The sequence below is a fragment of the Apiospora marii genome (genome assembly GCF_038362585.1).
Source record: "Apiospora marii strain CBS 49790 chromosome Unknown utg000011l_segment0_segment0, whole genome shotgun sequence".
NCBI lineage: Eukaryota > Fungi > Ascomycota > Sordariomycetes > Amphisphaeriales > Apiosporaceae > Apiospora > Apiospora marii.
Window position 1 is genome coordinate 1,665,964 of NW_027117382.1, and position 13,075 is coordinate 1,679,038.

At 55.2% G+C, this 13,075-nt stretch overlaps 6 protein-coding genes across 6 annotated transcripts; 1 reads left to right on the plus strand and 5 right to left on the minus strand.

Annotated features, from left to right (window-relative positions):
* Positions 1-231: 231 nt before the first annotated feature.
* Positions 232-2,023, minus strand: PG985_013585 (uncharacterized protein; the record flags this gene model as incomplete). The annotated part of the gene is made up of 3 exons (XM_066833351.1): positions 232-1,328; positions 1,399-1,704; positions 1,798-2,023. 3 exons carry the CDS (start codon positions 2,021-2,023, stop codon positions 232-234), a joined length of 1,629 nt encoding a protein of 542 aa, XP_066678091.1.
* Positions 2,024-2,589: 566 nt separating this feature from the next.
* Positions 2,590-3,796, minus strand: PG985_013586 (glycylpeptide N-tetradecanoyltransferase; the record flags this gene model as incomplete). The annotated part of the gene is made up of 4 exons (XM_066833352.1): positions 2,590-3,414; positions 3,482-3,550; positions 3,607-3,709; positions 3,762-3,796. The coding sequence occupies 4 exons, from the start codon at positions 3,794-3,796 to the stop codon at positions 2,590-2,592; spliced, it is 1,032 nt and encodes a 343-aa protein (XP_066678092.1).
* A 1,383-nt stretch (positions 3,797-5,179) lies between these two features.
* PG985_013587 (uncharacterized protein) lies at positions 5,180-6,634 on the minus strand (the record flags this gene model as incomplete). The annotated part of the gene is made up of 2 exons (XM_066833353.1): positions 5,180-6,357; positions 6,394-6,634. 2 exons carry the CDS (start codon positions 6,632-6,634, stop codon positions 5,180-5,182), a joined length of 1,419 nt encoding a protein of 472 aa, XP_066678093.1.
* A 646-nt stretch (positions 6,635-7,280) lies between these two features.
* PG985_013588 (uncharacterized protein) lies at positions 7,281-8,161 on the minus strand (the record flags this gene model as incomplete). The annotated part of the gene is given in 2 exon segments (XM_066833354.1): positions 7,281-7,288; positions 7,306-8,161. The coding sequence occupies 2 exon segments, from the start codon at positions 8,159-8,161 to the stop codon at positions 7,281-7,283; spliced, it is 864 nt and encodes a 287-aa protein (XP_066678094.1).
* Positions 8,162-8,691: 530 nt separating this feature from the next.
* PG985_013589 (fatty acid transporter- variant) lies at positions 8,692-10,666 on the minus strand (the record flags this gene model as incomplete). The annotated part of the gene is made up of 2 exons (XM_066833355.1): positions 8,692-10,589; positions 10,660-10,666. The coding sequence occupies 2 exons, from the start codon at positions 10,664-10,666 to the stop codon at positions 8,692-8,694; spliced, it is 1,905 nt and encodes a 634-aa protein (XP_066678095.1).
* A 975-nt stretch (positions 10,667-11,641) lies between these two features.
* Positions 11,642-12,799, plus strand: PG985_013590 (uncharacterized protein; the record flags this gene model as incomplete). Its single annotated transcript, XM_066833356.1, has 1 exon — positions 11,642-12,799. One exon carries the CDS (start codon positions 11,642-11,644, stop codon positions 12,797-12,799), a length of 1,158 nt encoding a protein of 385 aa, XP_066678096.1.
* Positions 12,800-13,075: the final 276 nt, after the last annotated feature.

Consider the following 13,075-nt stretch of genomic DNA (forward strand, 5'->3'; position numbering starts at 1 on the left):
TCTCCAATCAGCATTACCGCTTGAGACACTATATGGAAATGTCCATCAGCGACGAATCTTTGGTGCTCATATGCTTGATACCTTAAGACATGGTTGATCCTAGTGAGTCCGGTCTAACTTGGTGCCTAACAAACAAATATGCAAAGCTTAACTCGTCTTTGTTCCACTGAGCCATTGGTTCCCTGACTATGGAACATGCTTCAAAATCTACAACTGGGGGAAATGTCCTCTTTAACGTTCACCGTTTGCCGCCACTTCTAGTTCCACCGGCTGTTTCTCCATAGAGTCCAGCTCCCCACCATCGATGGCCACCGGCTCTCGTCGTCTCGGCGAACCCCAGTGGTCCGACCTGGACCTCTCCTCACCCGCCTCCAACTCTGTTCCCTCTTTGGGGGCGTCGTTGCCAAAAGCGTGCCCGCAAAGCCACAGCGGCCGCTTGAGCACCAGAACCCACACCACAAGACCAGTAAGCGTGATTACTAGGATACCAAGAGGTATACCCACACCAAGCCCGACGCGCATCGCAGTCTCTGACTCGCGCTGCGAACTGATTGGTGTCTGGATCCCCGCAGCTGCCGTCAGTGTTGCCAGCGTAGCAACTGGGAAGTCGAGGAGGTCGGTCTGATTGCTATTATGCGGCGGCCCCGAAGGACGCACAACGGGACCGGGGACAGATGAAGGGATTGGGTCGCCCCGCTTCGCGAAGGGTACAATATCCTCTTCGGTTGAGTAGCTTGCCTGGGCCAGGCCGAAGACCTGGTTCTCCTGGTCGTAGACGGTATAGGCGTTGCGCATGAAGGGCTTGCCCAGGGTGAGGATGTCGCCCTGCTTGACGGTCATCTTGAACTCGCAGTCGCCGTGCTTGGACACGTCGTAGTCGGGCCCCGTCCTCGCCAGACCTTGGGCGTACCGGATGGGCACCAAGTAGTCTCGTAGAGGGACCTTGATCTGGGGGCCCTTGGGGCCGTGGAACCCGAAAGTGAAGTGCGCGTCCTTGGCCGCGGCCCGCTCGCAGGGCACAGTGGCCTTGCGTTTCTTGAGGTCGTAGGTGACCCCGATCTCCTCGTAGATCTTGGTGGCAACGGGCTCGGGCATTGAGGCAAGGCTGCCGATGCCCGGGCTAATGAACAAGGGGGTCCCGACGGTTAGGAGCTCGTCCGTGCCCGACGAACTGCTGACTTGCAGGGAGGTCAGGGCGATGCCGTAGGTCTTGCTGCCGTATGTACCAGTTGTGAAATGGCTCGCGTCGAGAGCGACCAAATCCCCAGTGTACTTCTTCTTGTCAATGGCGCCGAACAAGAGGGTCCCGTTGGCTGTCGCCTCTGTGGCTGGAATCAGTAATCGCGTGCTTCGGTATCAAGGCATATCTTGCGTAATGGATGACGAGGATGATAGTACCAATACGATCAAGTGCAAGACTGAAAGCGGCTGACGCAATGTCCCCTTGGTCCACCATTTGCCGGGCCAGGGTCGGGGGGAGATCCTGCACCGGTTGGTTCCACAGCTCGCCGGTGCCTAGTGTGGACAACCCGCCGCCCATGTCTACGCCAAACGTGTGGTTGACGAGCTTCAACCCACCGATCGCCAGATTGTCTTGAAAGAGGTCGCCCTGGTTGGCTCCACTCGTATTGAACCAACTGGTCGTTAGGAATCGAACATCGCCACTGCTGACGATCGTCTGACTAGTGGACTTGGTGGGATCAACTATCATCGACACAAAGGAGTCAGAAGAGTCATTTCTTGTGATTGGAGAATTATGATAGCTATTTCAAGCATTGGAAAACCTCATCTACTTACATGATCCCGGGCTGCATGACTGCGGATCGTTCTGGCACGTGGTGGACGCAGTGTAGGGAATGATGGGATAGGGGCTCTTCTTCACAATTACATCCACATGCTGCGCCGGCGTGCCGATTTCTAGCGAGACAAAGTAATTATAGAGCCAGTAGTCACTGCTGTCGAAACGCACTGGAACGGATACTGCACCTCGGGTTCCAGACCGAGATACGAACTTCGATCCCATTATTGCCAAGTAAAGCAGCGGAGAACTCAGGGTTGCAAGAAGGGATGGACGACAGCAAACGAATTTGCTTCCAGGTCCTGGGGTTTTAATCATCTGCCGCGGAGACCGAATCAACCTGTTAGTTTGCTACATATATCTCCGGACACGAGGTTGCAAGGGTGCATGAGGCCCTCAGAGACTGGGATGATAAACCGGGCTGGGAACGTGGTTGTTTGCTCAAGACCCGGCATCATAGCTGGCCAATCGGCCAATCGAACGACGCTAGCGTATTCCACGGTGAGACAACGACAGCCAGAACGCATGGTCAGCCCATACATGTTTGCTAACCCGGCGCAAATGATCACGCAAGGGATGGCAGTGTGGAAATAAGTACCGGTCCCGGAGATCGGCAGTCCGGTATGGGATTTCGATTAGCGAGCGTCTAAATAGATTATATTCGTAGCTAGTTCGTGCACCTTGTGCAAACGAGTGTTACAAGCATCTGACGGGATTCCAATGTCCATCCCCTCATGACCCACTCAATCATGAGCTCCTCGTAATGACGGCAAGTAGAAGACGGCCACAACTCAGACCGCCGCCACCTGGCGATGAAGCCGACAGAACCCGCCCTTGTCCGCGACGCCCCTCTGCAGCGCCGCCATCTTCTTCTGGTCGCCCGTGGGGTCCTGCGACTCGCCGTCGAGCTCCCACCCCAGGAACCCGTTGGTGTAGTTGGGCGCAAAGTCCGCCGCCAAAACGCCGAGCCGCTTGCCGTAGCGCGTGACCTTGTCCCAGTCGCGCGCCACGTTCTGCAGGTCGGCCGAGAAGTAGGCGTAGCTGCGCTCGAAGATCTTGCGGTTCAGCTCCGTGCCCATGACGGGCTTGCTGTCGACGTACTGGGCCCAGGCCGCGGCCGGGTCCGCGAGGACGAAGTCGGTGGCCCGCTTGACGGCGCGCAGGAAGGCGCGGACGCGGTCCGGGTGCGCCGCCAGGAAGGCCTCGTTGCCGATGTACAGGATGGAGCAGAAGCAGCAGCAGCCCAGCTCGGCCAGCTCGTCGATGCGCAGCATCTGCACGTCCGACTTGGGCCGGCCTTGGCCCGCGAGCCACTCCTCGAGCTCGACCATCTGCACGTTCTCGAGGCCGATGCCGGCGTCGATCTCGCCCTTGATGATGGCGCGCGAGACGTTCATGCCGCAGCGCACGGCCGTGTAGTCCGAGGGCTGCATGCCGTAGTGCGACGTCAGCTCGTCGATCTGGATCTTGCCGAACTCGCCGACGTAGCCGATGCGCTTGCCCTTGAGCGTGCGGAAGTCCGGCGTGATGCCCGAGTCCTTGAGGTAGACGACGCCAGTGAAGGGCTCGTCCAGCAGGCTGCCGATGGACTGGACTGGGAAGCCGCGGGCCTTGGCCTGTGACACAGATGAGTTAGATGCTACTCCATGGAGTGATTATGTCACAGAGCGGGGTGTAACCTACTGCAAGAGTGTGAATCATGGCCTTGAATCCAAGATCGGCCTTGCCGGAGCCGATGATCTCGGTGACATCCTAGAACTTGTGTTAGCTATGCCATGACTAGGTTTCTGGATGTGGAAGATGCGTACGCTAGGGTCGTTGGGCTCGAGCAGAGCGACCTTGATGCCCTCGTCCTTGAAGTAGCCCTTGGCTTGAGCCAGGTACAGGGGGGCGTGGTACGGCGTCGCGTGCCTGTCAAACGTCAGCCAGGTTTCCGCTGTGCATTTTGCCAGTCAGTCCTAACCAGTTGGTCAAGAAAGTGATCTTATCAGTCGACATGATGGGAGATCAAGCAAGATGCTGCACGAGTCAGTGCCATCGTCACGCAATGGGAGGGGGAGGAGGATGTCAAAGAAGCATGTCCTTTCGCTGGTATTATCCAGATCAAGTTCACCGGTATTTCTCAGATTGACCGCCTGCCATGCTGCCACTGTCCTTCGAAGTGGCCTGTTGATGGGGAAGAGCCTCCAGCCAGAAACAGTAGCAAGCATGGCAAAGCAGGTCAAACACCCGGCTGCATTCTTTTGCATAGTTACCTTGATCAAAGATGTCCATCGTGACATGACTCCATGGCTATCCATGATGTTCATACCGCAAGAGTTGGCGATTTTGGTGTTTGTTGTGGGAGGGAGTTGGTTGAAGGCGATGAAGATTGAGGAAGGAAACTTTAGGGGTCGGGTTGGGGTGGAGGGGTCATATATGGCAAGTGCTCTGACGCACCAGTCCGTCCTTGTGTATCACTACCTACTTAACAAAATGAGGGGTAAACTGAAGCTCGTCGTAATCGAAGTCTAGGTTACACTTATTGAACAGCCCACGCCAATCGCTTTATGCAGAGCCATGTCGCAATAGGCAAGGAAATTCAGCCGACCCGGAACTACGTGCGATGATCCCGAAAGTCAAACACATCGTTCAACCGGCCGCAATGTAACCCGGGCATGTTCGGCCGACTCTGGTCCACCTATAGGGTTCGCGATACCTGTCGTCGTGTGTGGGTCCCGAGTTCCTCCGCTAGCAAAGGCCCGATTTTTAGCTGCATCTCGGATGTCGCTAATGCACCCTGGAGCGACGATAGCCGGTCCTGCGAAAAGCTACCATGGTGCAATATGACGAAACTCTTCAAAACAAGCTTCCCCTCTCCGTCTCGGAGACTTTTCGGAGTTTTGCCGAACGTTCAACTTCAAACCGCGACTGTGACCCCTTTCTCTACGCACACAGCCTCACCGGCTACTGATTTGGTTCACAATAGTCAATCTTGGGGGTTGTCTAGAGTGAAAGTTTAAAATCGTAGTACAGCCTAAATGTAACATTGAAAGTGAAAGATCGTATTATTAGAGGTTACTTAGGAGAAGCTTAACTTTATATAACACATTATGTATCCACTTGAACCAGTACCGCCAACAGACCTGGACCGCTTTTTTGGCGCCGATGGGTGAGTAGAATATAGTTGTTTTATTGCACTGCTGCATCGAAGCTTGAAATAGTGTTTCCGCCGAATCTCCGTAACTTGATGTGGTTCTGTTGAAGGGGTGACTTAAGCAGTGGCTGGTCCCGGTATTCACATGAAACTGCTGCATCTTCTCTGTAACAAAGTGCCCAAGTATGTGAGCTCAAACAGATAAATTCCATAACTCAACTTGAAACTAGATAAACTTTGGTGCTTCACATGATATAAGTGGCCTTGTGTTTGTGCCGGAGCCGCCGGCGTTCTTCTTCACAGCATGTCCAGCAAGGCTGATCCCCAAGCAGGATAGTTAGGTCGCCGCGAGCCACGCTGAGAGCGGTGGCAGCCAGCCTTGCCTGCCAATTACGACGGGCCCTCAGAACAGAGTCCTCGCTGGGTCGATCGAGAAACTCTTCCCACGTGTCGAGCGCGATAAGCTCGGACTCGACTAGGTCCTTGGCCAGATGGCAGCATGTACCCTGCTCGTGCACCCGCCTGAGTAGCGGCGAGGCAAACGCCGGTAATATGTCTAGGTCGGCGACCCAGCGGCCTTTGTCGTGGACAGAAACCACCGTCTCCAACAGTTGGACCTCGCTCGAGCGTACGCCACGTTTACCTGTATCTATGGCGAGGCTATAGTCTGTGAAGCCCAGATGTAGCGAGGTGCCCTTGAAGGAATCTTTGCTTCGCGAGTCGAAGTTTGCGTGCTCAACTACTTTCCAATCTTCGACGTCTGACCATCGCAGGTTCCGCGAGGGCGGGATCAACATGGTTACGCCAGCACGGCCAATGTTGCCTCGGATTCTGGTTACCTGACAATGAGACTGGTGCCCAGGGTCGTGGAGAAGCGCAGTTGCCACATACAGCGAATCTCCGCTAGACATCGCTATAACCTGCTCCAAACCCTCGGACCCGATGTTCACTGATCCGGACTCCAACATGGCGATGCAGGCAAACGTAGCGGCCCGGCCGAGAGATAAAGGTTCGAAGGCGTTCTTGAAGGATGCAGCCAGATTTAAATCCTGTTCCTCCTTTGTTTTATCCACTCCTCGACTCGTTTGGGAGGCTGGCAGGGATAATGTAAGCCACTGCGCGCCGCCAAGCGAGGATTTGGCGACGGACATCGCAATAGTCGCCTTCTCGAACTCCTTGTATATCAATCCAATGGTCGCGAGTGCCTTGAGAGCCCGTATTGGAGGAGATATTTTGGGTTGCGGCGTTGCTGTTGAATTGCTTGTGAGGTGCCCGAGTAGAAGCAGGGTATCTACTGCGCCCTCCTCCATCGTAGCTTCCAGCTCGATCGACGAGAACTCTGATGGAACATTGAAGGACGGCTCTTGTGTCTCGTATAGTGCCGCGGTTTGAGGATCCCCAAAAATGAGATTGCATGGGCAACCTGTGAGCTTTCTTGGATTTTTCGCATCGGCCTTACCCTTGAACATTGCGAACTCGGCAAATTTTCCAAAATACTCATCTATGGTGACGGTTGTGTAGCCATCTGGGCATAGAACCATCGGAGCGTCCTTCCAAAAGAATCGTTGTTCTTGGGCCCCGACTCCCACGGGGGGTCTATAAATGTCTCCTTCGACCAGTTCACTGCTCCTCTCTGTCTTCTCTAGCGCGTTGGGGGTTTCGTTCTGCCACCGCAGGAGCTCCTGGTTGTTTCCCATCATAGTTGATTGGATAGTTGCATATCCAAAAGTTGGTTTTGGGTACCCCGGCAAGGCGTAGCGTATGACGAGTCGCCGTGGATCAATGTTCAACCTGAGGGCGAGTCGACGCAGAAGCTTTATGCGGTTGACAGGGTGTACTATCATGGGTAGTATAACGTCAGGTACCTGAAGCTGAGCAAACAAGGAATCTCCCCGACTCTCTAATGCCAGGAGCTTGGCACAGTTTCTCCGACCGTACTTAAACAGGCGGCATAGCTCCTCAAAGTTGGTACCAGTCAATGTCAATAAGTCCCCCGCTGCCTCTGCAAGTAAGGCTAACCAGCTCTGGTTCGATGGCTTGATGCTTGTCTTCAGCGTTGATGGACGATTGACTAGTGACCACACTGCTTGGACCAATCTTGCTGCCTTCACGGGCTCAAAGTGCCTCTCGGTCCAGGACGTGAACATAGAGCCCAATGCAACTACCATGAGCTGGCGGACACTCAGTCGAGACCCACTGTCCGTCAAGGACTGTTCTGCTGTGATGGAACTTCCGTAGTAGTAGTAGCAGGACAGCGGCAGCGACCAAGATATCCCTTCGGAGCGACTCTGTGAAGATGGTATTGATTCCAGACCCAGAGTTAATATTCCTTCTGGTTCAACAAGCTCATCGTTCTGCATGACCATCGTACTCTTGGTCCCCAGCACCATCATGTTGGGATACAAATGCCACGCTGATATGGCAACGAGAACAGCACCATCGACGATGCTGTGTGGCATCCCCTCTACCAGTTTGTCTACGGCGACCATTGCCCTGATCCATGCCTGCGTGACATCTTCAAAGGTGCTGCCGTGCTGATGAACGGATAAATTAATGTTGTTGATGATCAGCAACAATTGCTTCTGCTTTGGCTCCATAACCTCATCACCTGCCCGCAGCCACGCTCTAGCACTTGCATCCCACCGCTCGAGAAGTTGCCTGGGTAGTGGAGTTTTGGCCGCAAGCACAGCGAAGACGTTGCTGGGATCGTTGTCCCCCGATTTGTCTCGTTGTAGTATCTGCTCCTTCCGAAACTCCACGATCTCTTCCCAGATAGATGTCGCCTCCACAGCGGTAAACATCCTGGCCAACATGCACCCCAACAGGTGTACAGCGACAGCACCTTGACCACTCCTGGCCGCCGCCCACAAGCTTCCCCCATCGATACCGACATGGTCAGCAAAGGGGCCGTGGAGATCAGCATCAGGGGCGTCCAGTTTTGACGCAGCAATAGCAATCTCCGAGGCTCGGCAACCGTAGGCCTTTTGCAAGTTGGGGATCTCGGGTAGGAGAGGGGCAAACAATGCTTGGAGTTTCCTCGCGCATCCCTGAATTTCCCCGCCATCTGCTCCTTGTTTGGTTTGCACAGATAGCGCACGCTCTATGGGGCGGTATTCTTCTGGGGCTTCCATCTTGACAAGCGACACGTCTAGATTCAGGTTAGCCAGAGCCAATGACAGCTCGACGTTGCCACTGGCCAGGGCTGCGGTAAACTTCGAGATAGACATGTCGTTTGATAGATATGGGACGTATGAGTTGAGGTTGAAAAGCAGTATTTCTGTTGATGGTCTTACGACCGCGGCTGATCCTGAATATTTCCCCGCACCTGAGACTAGCTGTGCGACCACACCTGTCAGACAAAGCCAAGTGACAACTCATTCTGCATGCAAAAGCAAAACAATCAGCAAGTGAAAACCAAGCGCTTCCACGAGTGTTGTGCGCGGTTTCCATTTCGCTGACGAATGTGAAAGCTTTGATGGATAGATTGATAAACGTTGATGAGTTTGGGCGAGTTTGGGTCGGGATGTGACGTTGAAGGGGCGCTTGATGCAATTTGTTCAGTCTCTCAGACCGGAAAACGAGATGTAAAATGAAAGCGGGGTAAGGCATGATGAATATTGTCCTCTTTGCATATCATATAGATGCTATAGCCTTATCCACGCACATACAGAAGCATAATTGCGATGTGAGGCGGATGTCATGCTATCCCATATGAAAGCTCATAGAAAGCTGCTACAAAACTACGCAAGATTCTCCCTTAAAGTTTAACCCGACCACCCCGTAACTCCTGCAGATCCGTCTGCCGGAATGGCAAGTAGGAATCCGATCCAGGAGGCAGCCAGTACATGGGGTCCGGCTCCTTGCCCTTGGCCTTTGCATTCTTCTCGATGACGTCCAGGTCCACCCCCTCCGTCCGCAGCCCCTCCTTGCGCAGCTTCATGTTGCCCGTGTACTCGAGCTCCTTGACCACGCGGATAAACAGCGGGACCGCGTACTTGGGCAGCCGCTCGCGGCAGTGTGCAGCCAGGGCCTTCCAGTCCACGTCGCTCGCATTGCCGCCGTCGCGGACCACGACCGCAGCACACCCGGCACGCCCATCCATGCGGGGCACCAGCACACCGTAGACGTTGGTCTCGGCGATCTGGGAGAACTCGCCCACCATGTCACTGACCTCGTTGGTCGACACGTTCTCCGAGTGCCAGCGGAAAGTGTCGCCGAGGCGGTCGACAAAGTACAGCCTGCCCTCCGTGTCAAGGCGCATCAAGTCACCGGACCGGAACCAGAGGTCGCCCTTCTTGAATACGTCCTGGATGTACCGTTTCTTGGTCGCCTCGGGGTTGTTGTAGTACGGGCTCGCGGCCGCGGGGCTCTGGGGGTTGGACCAGTAGAGCATCTCGCCCGCCTCGCCCGGCTTGGCCTGGACGGCGAATCCGTCGGGGCCGCGCACGAGATCCTGGGTCTCCGGGTCGATGATGGCGCGCGTCTCGAAGCCCCAGTTCTTGAGGTGCCAGACCGGGCCCCGCACCGAGATGGCGCTGCGCGAGAAGTCGCCGCGGTTGGCATTGGCCGTTAAGCCCGGCCCATCGCTGGCCGCATACAGCTCGTTGATGCACTCGATGTCGAACCGCTCCCGGAACGCCTCCCAAACGTCGGGTCGCATGCCGTTGCCCCAGGCCATGCGCACGTTGTGGCCCTTGTCGAGCGGGCTGGGCGGGGCGTTGACCAGGTACCGGCACAGCTCGCCGACGTACTGAATGTGTGTGGCTTTGGACTCGTGCACCTCGGGCCAGAAGGTTCGGTGCGAGAACTTGCGCGACAGGACGACGGTGGCGCCGCTCGCGATGCACGTCAGGATGCACAGGCCGTAGCCAGCCCCATGGTAGAGAGGCAAACAGGTGTACATGCGGTCGCCAGGTCCAAGACTGACTTGCTTCGTGAATGCGCCGTTGGCCACGACCAATTGGTGGGACCGAGCAGTGGCTACGCCCTTGGGCAGACCAGTGGTTCCAGAGGTGTAGAGAAGCACGGCAACATCGGAAGGGTCGAGCTTCTCCCGTCGTGAGCGAGGGATCTGGTTGGTGTCGGAAAGGCTCTCTATCTGGTAGCGGTCGAAAGGCACCACCTGGCATCCTACTTCAGCCAGATCCTGTTCGACCGGGTCCACCAGTTGATTGATGTGGTTCTCCGTCAAAATGTACCGGGCCGATGCAACCTTGGCGCAATGCACGAGCGCTTTGCCAGTCAGGTTGCAGTTGAGAAGGGCGGCTACTGCACCAATGCCGTTCAAGGCGAACATGAGCAGAAGGTACTCGGGGCAGTTGCCGCTGTCAATGGCAACCACCTCGCCGCGCTGTATGCCGAGGTCATTGATGAGCCAGTTGCCGACTGGTTGCAAGGCGGCGAAGAATTGGGCATAAGTCCAGGTGCGACCCTCAAACATCAGGAACAAGTTGTTGGCCGTGGATGAGTTGGCGTGGTCTTCCAGCGTGTCGTAAACGGTCAATTTGTCCGCCCACGTCTTTCGCTTCAAAAGCAGCTGAAGGTTGAGTAACTTCCAGTACGGGCTGGGGCTCCACAGGTCCTTTCGGAGGTGGTATTTGCCATCGAGATAGGCGGCAACAGCAGCCGTGCCAATGGCGGCGCCTGTGCTGGTTACTGTTTTGGATGACTTTGGTCAGCATGTATTCGCGACGTCGTAGTAATCTGGTGATCCCAGCAAACCTACAGCTCATGTTGGTGCGGGTGGCGTCAAGCTCCCGTCAAGCTTTCAAAGCTCAGATGATCAATGCGAATCGCCGAAAAGGTCAATCAATCAATCGATTAGAGTGTGGTAAAGGCAAGGGCAGGGTGTAATTGCAATGGAAGCTTGATGAACACGGACTTGGGTAAAATTGGGAATTGGATCGCAGTCGGGTACAACCTCGAAACAACTCTCCATGAATTGAGGGAGTCTTGGCTGGTAGGGCAGGTGCAACCTCGATTGCATCAAATGGTTCGTTTGCTTGCAACATCCGAGGCACGATGCTACCTCTTCCCTCGGCCACTGTGCTTAGGGGGTGAGTGCCCCGCATTCCTGCCACCCCAAAGCCGCAATCGACAGGAGCCAAGCTCGTCACTCGCAGCCACATAAAATTCCCACTAGAGAATGATACTCGTCATCCATGGTCGCATTAATGCAACCGCCGTCGACCAGAGAATTGACAAAATGCTCTTGTGTCATTAGCCACTGTGGCTATTATCCACCAGCCACTCTCAGGGGAAACCACAACGTCAGATCCAGCCTAAGAATCCCTCCAGTGACTGATTGCTAACAGCCCACGGCGATAGGAGTAAGACACAGCTGCATGTATGTACGTTGCATCGGACTTTACGCGATTATTCGGGATTAAAGCCGATCGATTGTTTCGACCCGAACCCCTGGTTCCTCCGGACCAATCCCAGTAGCCGTAGCCTTTATCAGGCACCAGCAAGTACTTTCGAAGGTTGACTCGTAGCGATTATAGATATCATCAAGCCCTGACATGGCCGTAAGCACAAAGAACCAGGTACTTTGGTAATATCCGCATCCCGCGCATGCTGCTGGGTGCAAAAGCATAGTTGTTGTTTCGGGATGTCTGTGTATATAAGAGGCCTACACCTGTCACTTCACGACGAGTCAAAATGATCAACTTCATGTTCTTCAAAAGTCTAAGAACTACCTAATCAGTATGGTCTTGCCTCGTATTTTTGCTCTGTTACCCCTTGCTGCAAGCGGTATAGCGACGGCGAAACCCACAGCAGTCACGCCCGTGGAGGTCAAGGCAGCCCGCCCCCCAACACCTTTCGTCACGACTCTTTATCAGTATCCGTTGGGGAACTGGATCGAGAATATCGCCGTCCGGGCGAGCGGTGAACTCCTGCTGACGCTACTGAACACCCCGCATGTCGACCAGATCGACCCTTCGCTGACGAACCCGACACCGGTGCACGTCCACGACTTCGCAGGCGTTCCTAAGGCCGCCTCGGTATTTGGAATCGCCGAGATAGACCCAGACGTCTTCGCCGTCGCCGTTGGGAATTACTCCATGAAAACAGGCGCCGAGCCCGGCAGCTGGGGCGTGTGGCGCCTGGACTTGAAAGAGAACGACGCCGACAAGGGTCCCGAGGCACATGTCCGCCTGATTGCCGATATGCCCGAGGCATTGCTACTGAATGGGATGTCTTCTCTTCCCGGCTCATCACGCGGTGGAAGTAGCCCCAAAGCCGGCCCAGCCGACCTCGAAAGGCCGAGCGACATCCTGGTAGGCGATCTCCAACAAGGCCTCATCTATCACGTCGACACCGTCACCGGCTCCTACCACGTCGCCATCAACGACACCTTAACCGTCGCGGAACCCAAACAACCCTTCACGAACCTTGTAGGCGTCAACGGTATGCACACCGACCCCGCCGATGACTCGAACCTCTACTTCGCAAACACCGGCCAAGACATCTTCGCCAAGGTCGCTATCGACCGTGCGACCGGAGCCGCCACTGGCAAAGCCGAAGTGGTGGCGTCGATCATGGACGCGAACACAATGCAGTACGACGACTTCGCGATCCGGGGGAACGACGTCTACCTCGTGACGGGCTCGGGCAACTCGATCGAGCGGCTCTGCTTGGCAGACGGGAAGCCGCGGGGGCGCGTCATCCTGGCTGGGAATTTGAACTCGACCGAGATTGCGGAGCCCACCGCTTGCGCTTCCGGACGTACTCCCGCGGATGCGCATGTGCTGTATGTCGTTACCGCGGGAGGGCTAGCTTCTCCCATCAACGGGACGGTCACGGTGGGGGCACAGGTGTTGGCGTTGGACACGAGGATGTGGGAGGAGTATTGCATATACTAATAAACCAAAGTGGGAGGGCATTACAAGTTGGAAAGGCATTCTGGATATATTGTTTGGAAACTACCAATACAGGACAATAGTCTAGCTTGCCATGCACCTCCACATACCCTTCTCAATTTAGAGCCCGTGCTGCATTGTCTCCTGTAACAAACGAGATCCCCTCTTAACTGGTTCATAGAAAGAAGGGTTGTGTGCTTTCAAGTAAAGAGAAGACTAGGTCTCTATATTTCTTGACAGAAAGAACACCCCGAGCACGGGGTAAGGGTACATCTGGTC